General features: G+C 35.5%; 1 protein-coding gene and 1 long non-coding RNA gene across 2 annotated transcripts in view; one reads left to right on the top strand and one right to left on the bottom strand.

Moving 5' to 3' along the window:
• The window catches only part of LOC138866918 (uncharacterized), a 50,470-nt gene extending 45,768 nt beyond the window's left edge, over positions 1 to 4,702 (top strand). Inside the window, exon 3 of the long non-coding RNA XR_011399684.1 lies at positions 1,853 to 4,702. This is a non-coding gene — a long non-coding RNA (uncharacterized lncRNA). The remainder of the gene's footprint in view (positions 1 to 1,852) is intronic.
• Positions 4,347 to 17,822, bottom strand: part of LOC138866915 (serine/threonine-protein phosphatase 2B catalytic subunit 2-like) — a gene marked incomplete in the record, with an annotated part of 208,799 nt that continues 195,323 nt past the window's right edge. Inside the window, 8 exon segments of the mRNA XM_070141123.1 lie at positions 4,347 to 7,111; positions 7,553 to 7,755; positions 9,205 to 9,302; positions 9,444 to 9,528; positions 12,742 to 12,765; positions 16,962 to 17,039; positions 17,251 to 17,377; positions 17,663 to 17,756. Of these exon segments, the coding sequence (XP_069997224.1) occupies positions 7,568 to 7,755; positions 9,205 to 9,302; positions 9,444 to 9,528; positions 12,742 to 12,765; positions 16,962 to 17,039; positions 17,251 to 17,377; positions 17,663 to 17,756 (694 nt within the window).

Genomic DNA, 17,822 nt, shown 5'->3' with positions numbered 1-17,822 from the left:
TCTTTTTCTTTCTTTTTCTCTCTCTCTCTCTCTCCTTCTTTTTCTTTCTTTTTCTCTCTCTCTCTCTCTCCTTCTTTTTCTTTCTTTTTTTCTCTCTCTCTCTCTCCTTCTTTTTCTTTCTTTTTCTCTCTCTCTCTCTCTCCTTCTTTTTCTTTCTTTTTCTCTCTCTCTCTCTCTCCTCCTTTTTTTCCTTCTCTCTCTCTCTCTCTCTTCCTCTTTTTTTTTCTCTCTCTCTCTCTCTCTCTCTCTCCTTCTTTTTCTTTCTCTCTCTCCCTCTCTCTCTTCCTCTTTTTCTATCTTTTTCTCTCTCTTTCTCTCTCCTTCTTTTTCTTTCTTTTTCTCTCTCTCTCTCTCTCCTTTTTCTTTCTTTTTCTCTCTCTCTCTCTCTCCTTCTTTTTCTTTCTTTTTCTCTCTCTCTCTCTCTCCTTCTTTTTCTTTCTTTTTTTCTCTCTCTCTCTCTCCTTCTTTTTCTTTCTTTTTCTCTCTCTCTCTCTCCTTCTTTTTCTTTCTTTTTCTCTCTCTCTCTCTCTCCTTCTTTTTCTTTCTTTTTTTTTCTCTCTCTCTCTCTCCTTCTTTTTCTTTCTTTCTCTCTTTCTCTCTCTCTCTCTTTCCTTTTCTTTCTCTCTCCCTATTTTCTTTCTTTTTTTCTCTCTCTCTCTCTCTCCTTCTTTTTTCTTTCTTTTTCTCTCTCTCTCCTTCTTTTTTCTTTCTTTTTCTCTCTCTCTCCTTCTTTTTTCTTTATTTTTCTCTCTCTCTCCTTCTTTTTTCTTTCTTTTTCTCTCTCTCTCTCTCTCCTTCTTTTTCTTTCTTTTTCTCTCTCTCTCTCTCTCCTTCTTTTTCTTTCTTTTTTTCTCTCTCTCTCTCTCTCCTTCTTTTTCTTTCTTTTTTTCTCTCTCTCTCTCTCTCCTTCTTTTTCTTTCTTTTTTTCTCTCTCTCTCTCTCCTTCTTTTTCTTTCTTTTTCTCTCTCTCTCTCTCCTTCTTTTTCTTTCTTTTTCTCTCTCTCTCTCTCCTTCTTTTTCTTTCTTTTTCTTTCTCTTTGTAAAGCAGGTAGGTAGGTATATAAGGAATATATATAAGTTTATAGTTTATAGATATAGATATATAGGTAGGTATATAGGTATATAAGTAGGTATGTAGGTGTATGATTAGTTATGTAAGTATGTAAGTTGGTATATAAGTATGTAAGTTGGTATATAAGTATTTAAGTTGGTATATAAGTATGTAAGTTGGTATATAAGTATGTAAGTTGGTATATAAGTATGTAAGTTGGTATATAGGTTTATAAGTAGGTATATAGGTTTATAAGTAGGTATATAGGTTTATAAGTAGGTATATAGGTTTATAAGTAGGTATATAGGTATGTAATGTATGTATGTACATGTATGCATGTGCATGTATGCATGTGCATGTATGCATGTGCATGTATGCATGTATGCATGTATGCATGTATGCATGTGCATGTATGTAGTATATGTATGTGTGCATGTAGATAGGTATGGATGTATAAACATATGTATGTGTGCATGTATGCAGTATATGTATGTATGTATATAGGTAGCTATGTATATGCATATATGTATTTTATATAGGTATGTTTGTATGTATGTAGGTATGTAATAGGTGGGTAATTCTGGTGTTAAGGGAAATATTCCCTTCCTGAATCACGCTCTTATGACATTTTATTGTTCGGCCTTTCTTTTTTTATTTACAGTGGTCCCTATAGACTTGTTTTAACATTCTATTTACCTTTGAATTTTAGTTATGTTTTGTAGAATTGCATTGGGAGGTGAAATTGCAGCAAGCACAGAATTTGAACTTTTTTCAGCTGAAAATCGAACTTTTCCTTTCCAGATTAGAGGATGAAACAGATGACAACTTGCTTAATCTTCTGGAATAAATGCACTATTGATTATCATCATCAGTCATCATCGGTTATCGCTGGCATCGACAAAGTTTTCATTGACATTTTGTTATTGTTATTGCTCTTGTTTCATCCCTAAGGTCAAATCACTTTCATGTTTCCTGGAATTTGATTTCTGCTCCCCAACTATCATGATCAGAAATAAATGTTTTGATCGCACTTAAATGAAATATCTGTGAGGCAAGAGCTCTGTTGCCATTTCTTGGTTGATCTGTCTACTGCAGTGGTTCTCAAGCTTTGCAGCCTGGCAACATGTTAAAAAGATATTCTAAATTTTTACAACTCGCCAGCACCTAACTCCCTCAAGGCCATTAATTTAAGGGTCAAGAAAAATATTGTCAAGAAATCTACAAAATATATATGCATACTCAACACAGAGTGAGAACCACTGGTGTAGTTGAAACTTTATTTTATGGAGTGATTTTTATGGTATAATAAAAAATAAGTTGTTGCAAGAACTGTGATTGATGTTTCATTTGTCGACCTGCATGTATAGTGAAATCTTGTAATAATTTGTTTTCAATTTTGTCGACAAACATGTCAAAAGGGTGATACCAACCTCCGGGAGGGTGCACCATATTCATATTTAAGATTATTTAAATCTGTTCCTGAGCAGTTACACACATGTATGTCTGTCAAATGCTTATTAAAGGATATTACTAGGTAGGAGTAATAGGAAAGTGTTTGTTTGATCTCATTTCTGTGGTCACCCAGGAGAGACATGTTTTCTATCTCGGGATAAACTGAGCTACACTCTGAAAGAGAGGATATATTCTATGGATAAGTTAGCAATTTGCATTTGATTCTTTAGAGGTAGCTTTTGTTTTACACATTCAGTAATTATAACTGATTACAATTACAATTGTGAAATCATTGCACTGATGTCCCTAGTATTAGTTTTAAGTCATGATCTGGTAGTGGCATCCAAATTCTGCTTCTTAATGGCATTAACATAAAGGACTGATTTTGAGAAATTAAAAATGTCTTGTATATATACATATATAAACAAGTCAAAGGAATTTATGCTTATTATAATTTTACACTAATAATTTACTTGGTTTCAGATTACACAAAACAGGACATTAAGAAAAAGAAAAAAAAAAATAATAATGTTTAATTTCATATCTAGATAGTTCATCTGTGTCATGGATTGTATATACTCAAACCATTCTCAATAATAATAAATTTCTTTATCATGATTACTTAAATGTATTTTTTAATTTTCTGTGAGAGGAACTGATGATGTAAATTTTTATTCCTTTACAGGTACAGCAACCAAAACGATGTTCATTCCGTGGCGCAGTGCTTTTTGTTTAAAACTCATCTTTTTCCTTTTCCCAAGAAAAAGATCCCTATTGGTTAATAGTTTGAGAGATGTATCCTTTAATACATTTAAGTTGATTAGTTGTTCCTGAGGTTTGATGCATACATGTCAAAACATTCTTTCAGATGTAGAACCTCTAAAATTGTTGATTGCATATATACCAAGCAAGGTCTTCATGAAACTCCCCTGAAAAAATGTAGTCCCTAATAAAGAAAATTACTGTAAGGGTTCAATTATTCATCAAGTAAACCTCGATTTAAAATGCATTCCTCCAAGGGTTTACTTGTCTATGTAGGGCTTCGTTTATTCATGTCAAGATTTTTTTTTTTTTTTTTTTTTTTTTTTTTGTCTTGTGGCATTCAGACAAAAGTTGAAATGTTTGTTTATTACATGTTCTATTTGCTGTCTTTATAAATGCATTTAAATTTTGTGTTGTAATTGGTAGCTTTACTATTTTTCCTTCTTGAATACAAATACAATACTTGTGAATGAATTCTGGAATATATATTAGGTATTTTGAAAATGTTTTAATATCCTAGAATAGATAAATAATCTTCAAGGAACATGTATACTTCAGAAAGCAAAATTATAAGGACCTTTAATAATAGAAACAGGTGGAGTCAAAATGACTATTCAATCATCTTAGGTGGGTAAGCATTAGTCGTTTCTAGGGTTAAAAATAATGGTCTGATGTACAGGTTAATCACTTACTTGGGTGTTGTTTATATGACAAGCACTTATTTCATGATAGTTTTTAGATGTTTTTTTAACACATGTTAATAAAATTATATATATAAATTTCGTTCCCACTCCTTAAGTACTTGTTCTTTATGAAAAACAAAACCCATATTATCCATTCTGAAGGCTTCTTTAGATTTCCTAAATAAAATTTGTAAAAATTGTATTTAAACTATTCTTATCAGTCCTTGCATAGTAATTTCTGATACTGGTGTATTTTCTTCAAAAATAATATTTAAAGTTTAATTCTGTGTATACTGCAGCTTACTCTTATTTCTAATATCTTTTGAATTTTACTTGGTAAAGGAACTCCCTGGTCAGATGACTCACCCTATCATACTTGGTGAAAACAAAAAGAAGTGTTAAAGATTCTTAGAATTTATTTAGAATCTCAATCTCGAAACAATGCAAACGTCCAGTCATAATAATTATTCTTTGAATTAGAACAGTTAAACAAAAAGGATGAACATGGCTATATAACTAAATATATTACAGTACACCACAAAGGCAGAGATGCTGAGAAGTATAAAACAGTTGCACAAAGGCATTTAAGTTTGTAACTGCTGGAAACAATACACACACTGATACAGGTCATGATTACGGCTCTGGATTAGTTATGAATTACACTTGAATAAAGTTTATATAATAATAATTAACATGTTTTATTACCTCTTACTGATGTTTTGCACAAGGGATAAACAGGCTTCATGTACACTGCACAAGGTAGCAGACCGATTTTTTTTTTTTTTTTTTTTTTTTTTTATATCTTTTTTTTTTTTTTTTTGCCTCTTGAGGACTGACCTGTAGCAAGGGCACGAGGCAACTTTCTCCAGGGATGCAGGGGGCATTCTGGTGGCTGTTTGGGCTCTGCACCGTAGGCAGGGTACAACTATGTACACATTTGGCCTCATATATTTATTTCTCTTTTTTAAGATATTTAAACTAATTATTATTGCGGTTCTACAGTTAACGGAGCCTACAGCACCAGCCACTTCCTTGCAGCTGCCTGGAACGGCTTGACCTGGAAAAGCTTGGCATGAAGAGCTTATGCTTTGGACTGACAAAAGAACATCAGCTTCAAATGGTAAAAACAATATGGAAGGTTATACTTGTGATATACAACATTTGAGACTTCCTAATAATAGTTTTATTAAAGAACATGGTAACAAGAGAAAACTTAGATCCTATTTCACAGAAAATAATGTTTATACCAGATTAAAGCAATCAACATCTATCTCACAAATGAAATTATATTCAAATTATAGTCTTATTCATGTCTATAATGATAAATATTAACATATCATAATCATTTTCAACACACATTCACATATTTCTCATGGGTATTAAGAGCTACAAGAGAAAAAAGTTTAGGGCTACTTGCATGTTAAAAATTTACACCAACCAGCAAAGTCTTTATAGTGAAAAATAAGTGAGCGCATTCTTGGATGTTCTTACTGTATTTACTTCCTTTTTTTTTTTGTTTTTTTTTGTTTTATTTTTTTGTATTTTTTGTATTTTTTTTTGAGGGTCTTCATTTCAACACTTAAAACATGGGGAGGGGAGGGGGGGGAGGAGGAGAAAAATCTAGGACTGGTGGTGAATGATTCCTAGTTCATGGCGAGTGAGGCCCATAATTTCATGGGGGAGGGGAAGGGGGCATGGGGGATAGGGCAGGGGGATGGGAGGGTAGGGGGTCGGGGCTCGATAAGGCCCAACATGCTACTGGCTGGGCCCTGATGCCTTGTTTCCACGTGAGAAATATGACTAGGACACTTTGGTTTGGAAAAAGGCATAAAATTTGTTTTTTAAACACGACTTATTATTATTAGTAGTTATCTTTTATATAACACTTAATATGGCAGAGTTGATAAATATGAATTCTACAGTCTCACATGACAAAACGGTTGCATGTATGAAAATTACCATCAAGAAGAAAACGTCCAGTAGCAACAGGATCATCTTTAACATGAAATGTTACTGTCAGAGGGACTGAATTACACGAGGATAGTAGTCCGGGAAACAGGTTGCTTCATTGATGCATGTACACCACTCCCTCTGTAGGCTTAACGCTATATTGTATTAAACTTATAGAAATTCACATTTTGAGGAGCCACAGAACAATGATCAAGAGATGACAAGCTACCATTCTAACCTAAGATAATTTAGGATTCTAGATGAGAATGACCATATATTGCACACAGGCCAAAATGTATTGCATCCTTAAATGTCACATTGATGGCAGATAGTCAGGAAAAGCTTGCCAACAGTCCACTGGACCAATACACAGGCTGCTGTCTTACTACAGAGGGGCTTTAGAGAGGCTGTACGACAGTCTGTAAATATTCAAGCATGCTATACACAATAATAAAGAAAAACTATTTACATGATTTTGTCAATGTATGAACAGGTTCACTTAGATAATGTGAGTAATGTTTCAATGTAGACGTATCATTGTTAGTATGTGACACAACCTGGACAGACACTGCAGCTGGTAACTCCTGGTCAGTATGGCCTTGCTGGAGGGTTGACACATTTCACACACCACCATGCTAACACCTGTCCAGTGGCTATCCATTATTCCTGAGCCTATGGTGGCTCCTGGTTAATGGTGGCAACCCTAGCAGCCCCCATGGGAACAGTCATGGTCCTCACTCACATCACCAACACAATGGGTAGGAAGGGTGCAACTGAAAGCCGACAGTGTAGGCAACACAGAGGGTGGTAGCCTGACAGTGTACTGGATAGGACACTGGAGGGGGTTGGGTGACCGGGTCAAAGTCTCTAGCAGCAGCAGCTTGGGTGCCGACGACCTGGGGCCGGCCAGGCCGCATCTGCCACACTACTCTGCACCCTCCATGGTGGCAGCACCGATGGGCCTTCGATCACTTGGCCCGCGACCCGGCCCAGCCTAGCCCCAGCCAACGGCAGCGGTAAGGGCGGCAGCGGCAAGGGCTCGGCAAGATGCCTAGTGGGGTTGGCTGGCCAGTGGGGCCCACCAGGGGCTGAGGCAAGACTTGCATCACAACCAATAACTGGCCAGGCAGCCTCACCCTGCTAGCAGTCACCCCGTACTTGAGATCAGCAGGATGTTGACATTTCATCACCTACATTCACACACCAAACCAACCTGAAACGTTATAGTACATTAATGCAACATTTGGACAGCCATACTGCATTCAAGGTGACAAAAACAGAACAAAATGAGCTAGTAATTCTTAGAGAGTTTTCATACAGTATCTAAGCAATGAAGAGAACATCAATCCAAATTTGCCAAGTTAAGAAACCAATGCAAGTAAAAAGAAAACACTTCAACTGTTTCTATTTCTTGCTGCATGATAACCAAATGTCCAAATCCATACCAGAAGAAAATGGCTATTTACTGTGTCTTTGTACTGGTACCTATCAGCAAATTAGCAAACAAACACACAAACCAGAATTTCATTACCAATAATGAACATATGCCAGGTTCACACACACTCCTGTGTTCATATGTATATACACGCACACAAGCACTATATCTGTGTTCACAACCAGGAATCTACTCGTCCAGCGCTGGGTGTTGAGTTACCTGAGGCTGTGGGTTTCACAAGTGGGTGTTGGGTGCTGTGTTGGAGGAGTTGGAGCTGGCATCATCTACTGTGGAAGGGGAAGAGGTGACTGGAGGCGGAGCTGGAGCGTCCTTCCTGGGGGGCATGCGCTCATTCATGGCATCAAGCCCCTTAGCCTCCTCGAAGGATGTAATCTTGTGGTTGGGTGAAAATCCTGCCATTGCTGCAAAAGAGATTCGAAATATTGGAAAGGCACTCAGACATACATGGGAGAATTAACAGCTTGCAAGAATTTCAATAGTCAATGGTTTAGGTGATATCCTATAATCTTTCTGAACTCTGAATAACTCTTCAGCTTTCCTGCCAAGTGATATTCTAAGCAAATATTTGACAAACAAACCATCTACATCATGGGGGTGGGGAATGTAAATCTGGCTCAACACCTTTCTGATGTCTGTAGCTAGTCTAATACCAGGCTCTTTATACCTACCAAATAAGAAAAATTATACTGCACCTGTATGTTTAGAATAAAAGCTACTCATCATGAGATGTACAATATGATCCTGAACAAAGATAGTACAAGCAAACTCTAATAACGAATTAAAAGTAGCGAATAAATACTGTATCATTAAGCCTATGGTTGATAATAATAATAATAAAAATAAAACTTTCAGATGGGAACTGATCTGCAAATAAATATGCTACCATGATGTTACTCATTATGCCTGAAAGACCAAATTGAAGTTTTTGCCTTGCCTGAAATTAAAACTTGACTAATTTCCATTCAGTTGCAACAAGCACACACAAAAAAAAATTACATCCACATGTTCTATAACAACAGATTAACAGTCAGAATAGGCCTACATTTTTGTTATTAAAGACAGAAAAAAGTCTTGTATCAATGTTTTTTCTTTTATCTTTCACTTCCCATTTTTCTACATTCTAAAAACCAATAAAAAAATATAGTCAATTAAAATGTAGTGCTTTCTGATAAGATTTCTTTACAGTAGCCATATAACGAAGATACTAAAAATTATAACCAAATGAATTCAATTCTCTACATCAAAATTCACTGATTTCATTAGCGCAGTTACAGCAGCAAGTGTTGTCATCATTTAAGAACCTAGCGGCAATAGCCAAGGAAGACCTACTTCGGTTTTTCTTTCGCTGAATCGCCACTGGAGACGAGTTAAACCATCCGAAGAAATGATAAAATAAATTACTAGCATTTCACCCTAGACCTATGTTCACTCAGCTAATGAACACGTTAAGTGTTAAGAAGATATGATCATATGACTAAAATTAAGCTGCCCAAAACTTTGATCATATGATTTACTTTTCATATGACCCTAAATCAAACAATGCTTTTTAGCTTGATGGAAATATATACATGTATACATGTAAATTTCCTTGAAAAGTCTTTCTTCATTAGTTTCAAGTCTACAAGTGTACATATTCACATGAACAGCCAACATCTAAGCAAAAGTTAAACATAAGAAAATTATACAAAAATTTGTCTTTGATCATCATTACAAATTACTCTTAAAAAATATATCTTTTACTTTATAGAAAAAAACAAAAATAAACATCACAAAGTGGCAGCATATTAATCCAAATTCACCAAAGAATTTTCCAATTGCACAAAAAACAGATGGTCATTATAAGACCTTACCGTTTTTGAGTGACGCTTTGCCTCCAGATAAGGCTCCGAGTGGCAGAGCACCAGTGGGGGTCAGACCCTTCAGCTGTAATACACTCTCGCTCTCCTCTCTGTAAAAAGATCATTTTATGCAAATGAAATCTTTGTTGCTTATATTGGAAAAAAAAATGCATTTATTAATTTTAAATAAAATAAATTATTACTAATCTTCATCTATACCAGTATCAACAGTACCACAAAATGGCACTTACCTTAAGACAGAGAATACACGAGCCATCTTGCCAATGGCCCGAATTTTGTTCCTGATGACTTCCTTCCGCAATGCGGCACCTTTTTCTGCCGGATATTTCCACACATTGTAATAAACCCTCTTAGCTTACTGACCCTACTAAATAACACCCTCAATTTCAAACATACAATGAAGATCTGTGTGTGTAATTTCTCACTTGACAGAAGCTACAATCACAAGAGCTCACATAAAGGTCAAAAGACAGGTGACAATGAATTTTGGTTATTTTTTTATGTATGCATATACATTAAGAGAAATAGATATTCATTTTTTATTTACTTACTGACAGAGAGAGAAAAAAATATCAAGTGGTTTTGTGAGTCTAAAAAAATATATATATATATGAGGGGAAATTGAGTCTATTATGAATCAAGACTTTTTTTTCCATACTCTCCCAAAAACTGACTGTATTACCTTTGTGTACGAGATGGTCAATCCATCGTTAGGACGTAAACATATACCGACAACATTCCCAGCAAGACAACACATAGGTGAACATCCCATACAGTATTCTGGCATCACATATGGATCAATGCCACAGTTTAAAAAATCTAACAGGATGACAGCGGCGGGGAGGAAGAAGAATCCTTGCGTCAAGTGTTTGCGATGCTTGAACCTAAACCCAGTGACGAGGAAGTTTCATCCCCCCCCCTGCAAGCCTCTGGCCATCCATTATCCTCTTATAGTAAAAGCCAGGAACAGCAGCAATCTAAATCCTAAAGTGCAGTTTCATCTATGGCTAAACTTCCCACTACCAGAGTCTTCTACTCAAGAGCATTAATTTTTTTCTTTTCTTTTCTCTTTTTTTTGTGTACGACTCAGAAGACTCGTTCCCTTTCTGTTGCAACGAGGGGAAAATATCCCTTAGTTCAAGCATAAACCCCAAAAGTAAGTGTGTGTAAAGGTCAAAGTAAGGGATAAACTGGAAAAAAAGTAATGTAATCAGAGAGGGGGGGAGAGAGGGCTGAAGAGGGGGAGAGAGGGTTGGAGAAAGGGAGAGAGTAAGAAAGAGGAAGAGTGAAAATGAGAGAATCTATTAAGGCATATTTTTTCATTACAATAAATGCATGTTTTGCACAGCAGGAAAGAAGGCTGGAAGAAAGGAATCCAGTGTTATAGGTACAAAGACGTGTGCAGAGCTAGATGAATAAGCAAGTGTGTAGATAGATATATGGATAGATAAATAGGCAGGTAAATGGGTGCATAGATAGGCTGGTGGGTGGGTGGGTAGGTGGGTAGGTGGGTAGGTAGGTAGGTAGGTGGGAGGGTGGGTAGGTGGGTGGGTGGGTGGGTGGGTGGGTAGGTAGGTGGGTGGGTGGGTAGGTGGGTGGGTGGGTAGGTGGGTAGGTGGGTAGGGGTAGGAGTAGGGGTAGGGGTATGTATGTGTGTGTGTGTGTGTGTGTGTGTGTGTGTGTGTGTGTGTGTGTGTGTGTGTGTGTGTGTGTGTGTGTGTGTGTGCATGTGTGTGTGTGCGTGTGCGTGTGCGTGTGTGCGTGTGTATGTGTGTGTGCATGTGCATGCATGTATATTCATATGTATATAAGTGAAAAGATACATTAACTATACATTATATGTATGTATATTATGTTTATGTTTTTTTTACCATATATAAATACATGTACATATACATATACATGTATATACATATACATGTATATACATATACATGTATATACATATACATGTATATACATATACATGTATATACATATACATGTATATACATATACACATATACACATATATATACATATATATATACATATACACATACATACATATATATATACATATACACATACATACATATATATACATATACACATACATACATATATATATACATATACACATACATATATATATATACATATACACATACATACATATACACATACATGTATATATATACATATACATATACACATACATATACACATACATATACACATACATGTATATATATACATATACATATACACATACATATACACATACATATAAATACACTATATATATATATATATATATATATAAGTCTACATACATACACATATGCATGCATGCACACACACACACACACACACACATTCAGTAAATATATACATAAACACACATACAAATAATACAAGTTAATCATCACAAAAATATTCAAAGTGAAACCCATTCAGCAAAAAAACAAAACAAAAAAAAAAGGTTAGTTCTGGAACTACAGTTTTTTTCCTTTTTTTTTTATCTTTCTTTCTTTAAACGAGGATCCTTGGCTTAACTTCCCATCTCCAAAACCATTGACTGCTTTTCCAGTACTACGAGAAGACTCATTCTCCTTCCAAGTTGCAAACAGGGAACAGAGTCTTCTGCAATAATCTTTTTACTCTTTCTCTAAGTCTTTATCACTTTTACACCCACCATCATCTTTATCAACTATTCTCCAAGATTAAGTTAGCTCTTGATAACTAGAAGCAAGAATTACCACAAAAAAAGAAAAGAAAAAAATTAAAGCAGCTTGAAGCACTGTCTATTACTACACTTTTTTGTCAAAATTCTTAATGTCAATAAAATAAAGAAAATAGTCATCATTATCATCATTATCATTACCATATTCTTTTGGGTTTGGGACTGCCAGCCATTAGTGACCTCAAAAAAAAGAATTGCTCTCAAAAAAATATATAACAAGTTCAGCCACTCACAGCTATGCATTAGATACCTACTCCACTAAGTTGGAAAAGCACCATTTGTAACCACAACTTCAAGCACAAACTTAGCTCTGAACATAGCACGACCTGCATTGCTGGTTAGCTGACGTGATTAGCATTCGTCAAAACTCTCTAGTGACAGTTAATCTGGGTATAACTTTTTTTTTTTTTTTTTTTTTTTTTTTTTTACTGATCAACATCATCTCTGGATTTGAAAATGTTAATGATAAAAAAGTATATATATTATTAAAAATCAACAAATAAACCTATTGGAGTCAGTCGTGAAGTGAAGTAGTTACTGGAAAATAAAATTTCTGAAAAAGGGAAAGTCACAAAAATAGGCGCATGCTTTTGAGAGTCAAGTAGAAGAAAAAAATCAAATAAAAAATAATAGTGATAATTGATAAATAAAATGAAAGGGGGGCAGATGAAAACAAATTAGGAGAGATAGAAAAGGGAAGGGGAAAAAAAAAAAGAAAAAAAAAAAGAAAACCCATTATGAGGCACTTCAGACAGGCATGCAAATTCCTTACTTGGCTCCATGCCCCGGTGCTAAAAACTTACCCGGCACAATTAGCACTGCTGTTGCTTGCAATGTTTGCCACAACAGTATCAACAAGTATTAAGGTCCAAGAAGATAAGCAGGAATTTGTTGGATTTTATGTGCACGCAAGCCACAGGAAATGGAAAGAAAAAGGAAATACTAGATAAAAAAGATACTGGAGACAATACAAGTGAAATTAACAATAGCCCATAATGGTTTTGAGTACCACAGTGCTGCACGGCCAAAGATGTTATAAAGCCCTACGGGAAACGGACCTTTGTCCCTTATGGAAGACTCGGTACCCTACTGTCTACAAGGGGACTTTGTTCCACAGCAGAACACTTTATCAACCTTGGTCAAAAGTTGAAATAAAACGGGATATAACAGTACTGAGGAAAAAGAAAATGGGGGAAAAGTGGAAGAAAAAATATACAAGCATTGACGATCCTCTTTAGCAAGGCTTCATATAATCTGTGGCCAAAACTGCAATGTATAATTGTGCTTCATTCCCCCGAAAAAGGATAAGTCCGAAAGGAAATAATGAGAAAAAAATAGAGAATAATAACAATAATAATAATGATAATAACCAAAGAACCTGACAATCAGCCATTTCCAGTCAGCATGCATCAGTCATTCCATACAAGCAACCGGTGACTTCCAAAAATCTAAAAAAAGTGTCAAATTACCCCATACAAGCAAGACATTGCATCTAACTGCACTGTTACAGCAACAATCAGACTCAGATGGATAATCATAAGGACAAAAGTTTTGTATCGAGGAATTTGTTAATACAAGAAAATTATCCTTATTCATGTCCCACCTAAGGATTGCGGTTGTAGACGTTCAGATTACATGCAGTCAAAAGAAGACGACATGACTCCAATGGATATCTTAAATACATACACAGATGTGAGACATTTTACAGGCCAAGAGAAAATGGCTGCATGTCATGAAATCTGGCCTGAAAGATTTACCTTATCTTTTTTATCTTTTATATACACTCCCCAAAATAAGGTGCCCACTATATTGGATACGTCAATGGCAGTTCATTCAAGTAATAGCCTCCCAAACATCTCAAGGCGGAGTTCCCACCACAGTCTGGTCTAGACTCCTTGGCAGTTAGCCTCGGGAAAGTTCAGGGGGCTAGAACTCTCATCAAACTCCATCCCGCCCATCATTTTAAGCCAGCCCGGCAGTAATATGATATTTACTAAAAATAACCACTGCTGAGCTCACAATTCCTCACTACAATGAAAATGGCACTTTTTTTTTCTTTTACTGTTCTTATGATCATCAGCAGTCCAAGATTAGTCACTGCTGATCTCCACAACCCCTTTCTGAGGATATAATTTTGGGCTGCCTTTGATACATAACACACAATGCAAGTGTTATGGCTCCTGCAACTTTACTAACTCCACAAATAGATTAAAGAATACTGTTATTGGGATTTTGTGATCTGGATTTTTCTTTTTTTTTTTTTTTTCTTTTTTTTGGTTGGTTGGTGCAAGCCAATACACCAGTGAGATGTGACAAGCTTTGATACAAGTACCTAGCTCTATATACTTTTAGATACCAGGAGTGAGTGCAGCAGTAAGTGTGGGGAGGAAGTTGATGGTGAAGACCGGGCTGGGGCCAGGCACATGAACACCAGCACGTCACACAGTGTACAGCAGTGCTGGCACAGTAGGGCAGGTCTATCCCAACTTGCCACTATCAGATACTAAGGTACATCTATCTAGTTTCTCGTGGACTATGCTGGCCTGTACACAAACTAACGTGTCAGAAGAGTACACATTTCTAAGAGTACATAATTAAGTTCAATTTTGGAATCCAAATGAGCTTATAAGAAATTACTTCATAAAAAATACACAGGACATTTACAATATAAAACAAGGCATTACTATACCAAACTAAACTAAGAATAAGTAACAGGCCACATAGTACTTTCTACAGTGACACTACAGCCTTGGGACACTAATATGAGGTCTTACCATCTTCCCCTTCACCATTCACGAGAACAAAAAGAAAGTAGAAAAGACTGGTAAAACACTTAGGACATAAAGATGTGTACAGTTCCATCATCTGCCTTCATGAAGCCATGATCATGAGGTTGCACAGCAAGATAATGTGTGCCAATATTGCTAACATCCCAGACGGGCTGGGCTGCCACCAATGATGGGAACTAACATGGCAATCTCAAGTAAAATAAAACTCAAACAATCATTAATTCAGAATATAGAGAAATCTATGAAAAAGATATGAACAGATAGCATGTGTCAACTATTTCAGAATGTTTCTTCCACCTAGGAGAAAGATAGCATGGCATGCAAGAGTATCTTTTTAATCTCTTTTTTATTCTTTATCAAATGTTACTTCAAAAGAGAAAAGGGAATGTGCAGAGCAAGATTACGTACAAAGAACTGAGAAATACACAGGACTGGATCCTAATATGATCTCAGTTTTAAGAACAAAACATGACATTCCAGGTATGTCTCTAGTTGATGTTTTTTTTTTTTTTTTTTAAGAGTTATCTGTCAAAAATCATGTATGAATGAGATTCACCTATCATTCCTATTGGAAGTTCTACACAATACAAAAATGAAATGATGTGACTTCTTTTCTTTTTCTTTTTTTTCTTTACTAAAAATTATCTTATCATTAAAGTCTAGAAAATTTCTTTACAAACCCTTGATCTCCCCTACATACGAATCTGTTCACTTCTTTTAATAAGCCGACTTTTTTTTGGTTAAAAGTGATTAAAAAAAGGTTGACAATTTCCCTTACAAAAGGGGCAAAAAGAATACATGTTAAGATTTCATAATTTTCAAGCAATTTGCTTGTACATGTTCATATCAGTTTTCACACAAAAAGATGAAAACGAATGTTAAAAAGAAAAAATTATGAAAGAAAAATATCTTTCATACACAAGCTTTAAAACTAAATCTCTGATCTAGATCTCAGACTATTTAGTAATAATGATTCAAGGAAAAAAAATGTATAAAATCAAGACAAGGAAAATATGAGTAATGCAGTTAACTACCCCGCTAGCACATCTCAAAATAGATTCTAATAATAACAACAACAATAATAATAATAATAATAATAATAATAATAATAATAATAACAATAACAAAGAAATGAATGAACTCAAACACCATGATTTCTGATCGTTGTTCAAACGTCTAAAGAAAAGAGAATAAATATCACAAAATCTGAGTTTGCGTTCCGGCGAAGGGCTGTTGGAAACTAATGCGTGTTATTAACGCGTTAGGTGCCCAACAGCCTTGCCATGGAAGATTGAACACTATGAAAAGAGACCCAAACTCACAACCCTACAAAATGCTAAAATGTGAGGCATTCACAGAAGGTATATATATATATATATGGCACTGACAGCCAGATCTTGGAAACATCTTTGGCATTGTTCGCGCACTGAAAAGTCCATTTCCGGAAGATATTGAAAATCTTTTAATTTACTTTCTTTTTTTTTCTTAGCAGACAGGAATCTAGCACTGCATTACTCAACTAAGCCTAAACAATATAACACATATGCAGTTATGTTAATGAGAACTGTACACAATCGACATACAAATTTCTCTTTTCTTAAAAAGCAATTTGGCTTAAAGAGATTAATCATGAAATTCACTTCCCATACAAGCTCCAAACAGCCTATTTACCAGCTGTACCACTACAGACCAAAAAATTTAACTGTAAAAAAAGCAAAGATTTAAAGCAATCCATACGAAAAGCTAGGATGGTCTGTAGTCGTACTGCTGGCAAAACAACAGCATCCAGAGCATGTGGGGGAGACTAAGTAAAAATACAAGACAGTTTCTAACCTCTGGCTGAGAGCCCAAATTTAAAGTCAAACTGGACAGCCATAATTCAAAGTGCATGAACTCCAAACTGGCATCCAGGAGGTGAGGAAACCTTAAAAACTCTACCTTTATTGAATGAAGTAGGCTCCTTTCAGTAACAGATAAACTATCAACATTGGAGAGAAAAATAATGAAAAAAGGAAAAAAAAATCATCTACAATTTTTTCCCAATTATTATATAGATAGAAAAAATGGCAGATAAATCAATGCACAAAAAGAGAGAAAAAACAAAAAAATACCCTCAGAATTGAATCTCCCTCTGATTTTGTCTATAAACTGCTAGGAAACTAAAGAAAAAAAAAAAGAAGTAAAAAGAAGATGAATTCCAGTCTCTAAAGAAGAGCCTTCCATAATACACCTACCTTCTTCTAGTGACTCCTCTCCATCCATGAGCTCATCATCGGAACATATGTTGAGCACGTTCACTAACATCTCCGTTACTGCACAGAGAAAGAAAAGGAGCAATACGTCAAACTTCATTGTTTTAAAGTCCTTGAGAGTGAGAGAGTGAGTGAGTGAGAGCGAGAAAGAGCGAGAGAGAGCGAGAGAGAAATAGATAGAGAGAGAGAGAAAGGTTTACATATTATAAACACACTTACTGTATCATTACTATTATTTCAAGTATCAGTCTTCCCTCAAATTCTTCCTTACCTTTCTCCCCTACAAATGGTAGTGACCATGTGAAGACATCCATGAAGTTCGGGAGCCAATAAGGATGAGGTGAACAGTTGAATTGTCGAATGTTCATCACATTGTTCTCGTATTTCAACACGGCGGCCTAGAAATACAGGGAAATGTTTAATGGCTTTTTATGGATTGTGGAATTCTTGCGAAAACAGATAACTACAGGATTCATACCTGGCTATTTATTAATGGCAAAGATCTGCTGAGGAAATGAAACCTTAATCATAAAAAAAAGAAGAAAAAAAGAGTTCAACAATTAAAAGACACGTAGCACACATTTCACCAAAAAGTAGGGAACGTCAAAATAGTTTCATTTCCTGATTCACTTACCACCAAACAAGACATACCCATGACAACTTGAGCATTAAGGGGCACTCACCTTGTTATTGTACACGTCCAGGTAGTTAGGAGCTGAGAATATTGTGATAAGGGATGGAAAACCAGTTGTTTGGCTCTTGCGATACATACGATACCTGAAATATAGGGTGTGTATTACAAAACAATACTGAGGATCTACTTCTGCAAAAGCTTTTACATCA

This window comes from Penaeus vannamei, chromosome 27, assembly GCF_042767895.1.
Source record: "Penaeus vannamei isolate JL-2024 chromosome 27, ASM4276789v1, whole genome shotgun sequence".
NCBI classification, from domain to species: domain Eukaryota; kingdom Metazoa; phylum Arthropoda; class Malacostraca; order Decapoda; family Penaeidae; genus Penaeus; species Penaeus vannamei.
Note: the sequence above shows the minus strand (reverse complement) of the source record. Positions and strands in the feature narration are given on the sequence as shown.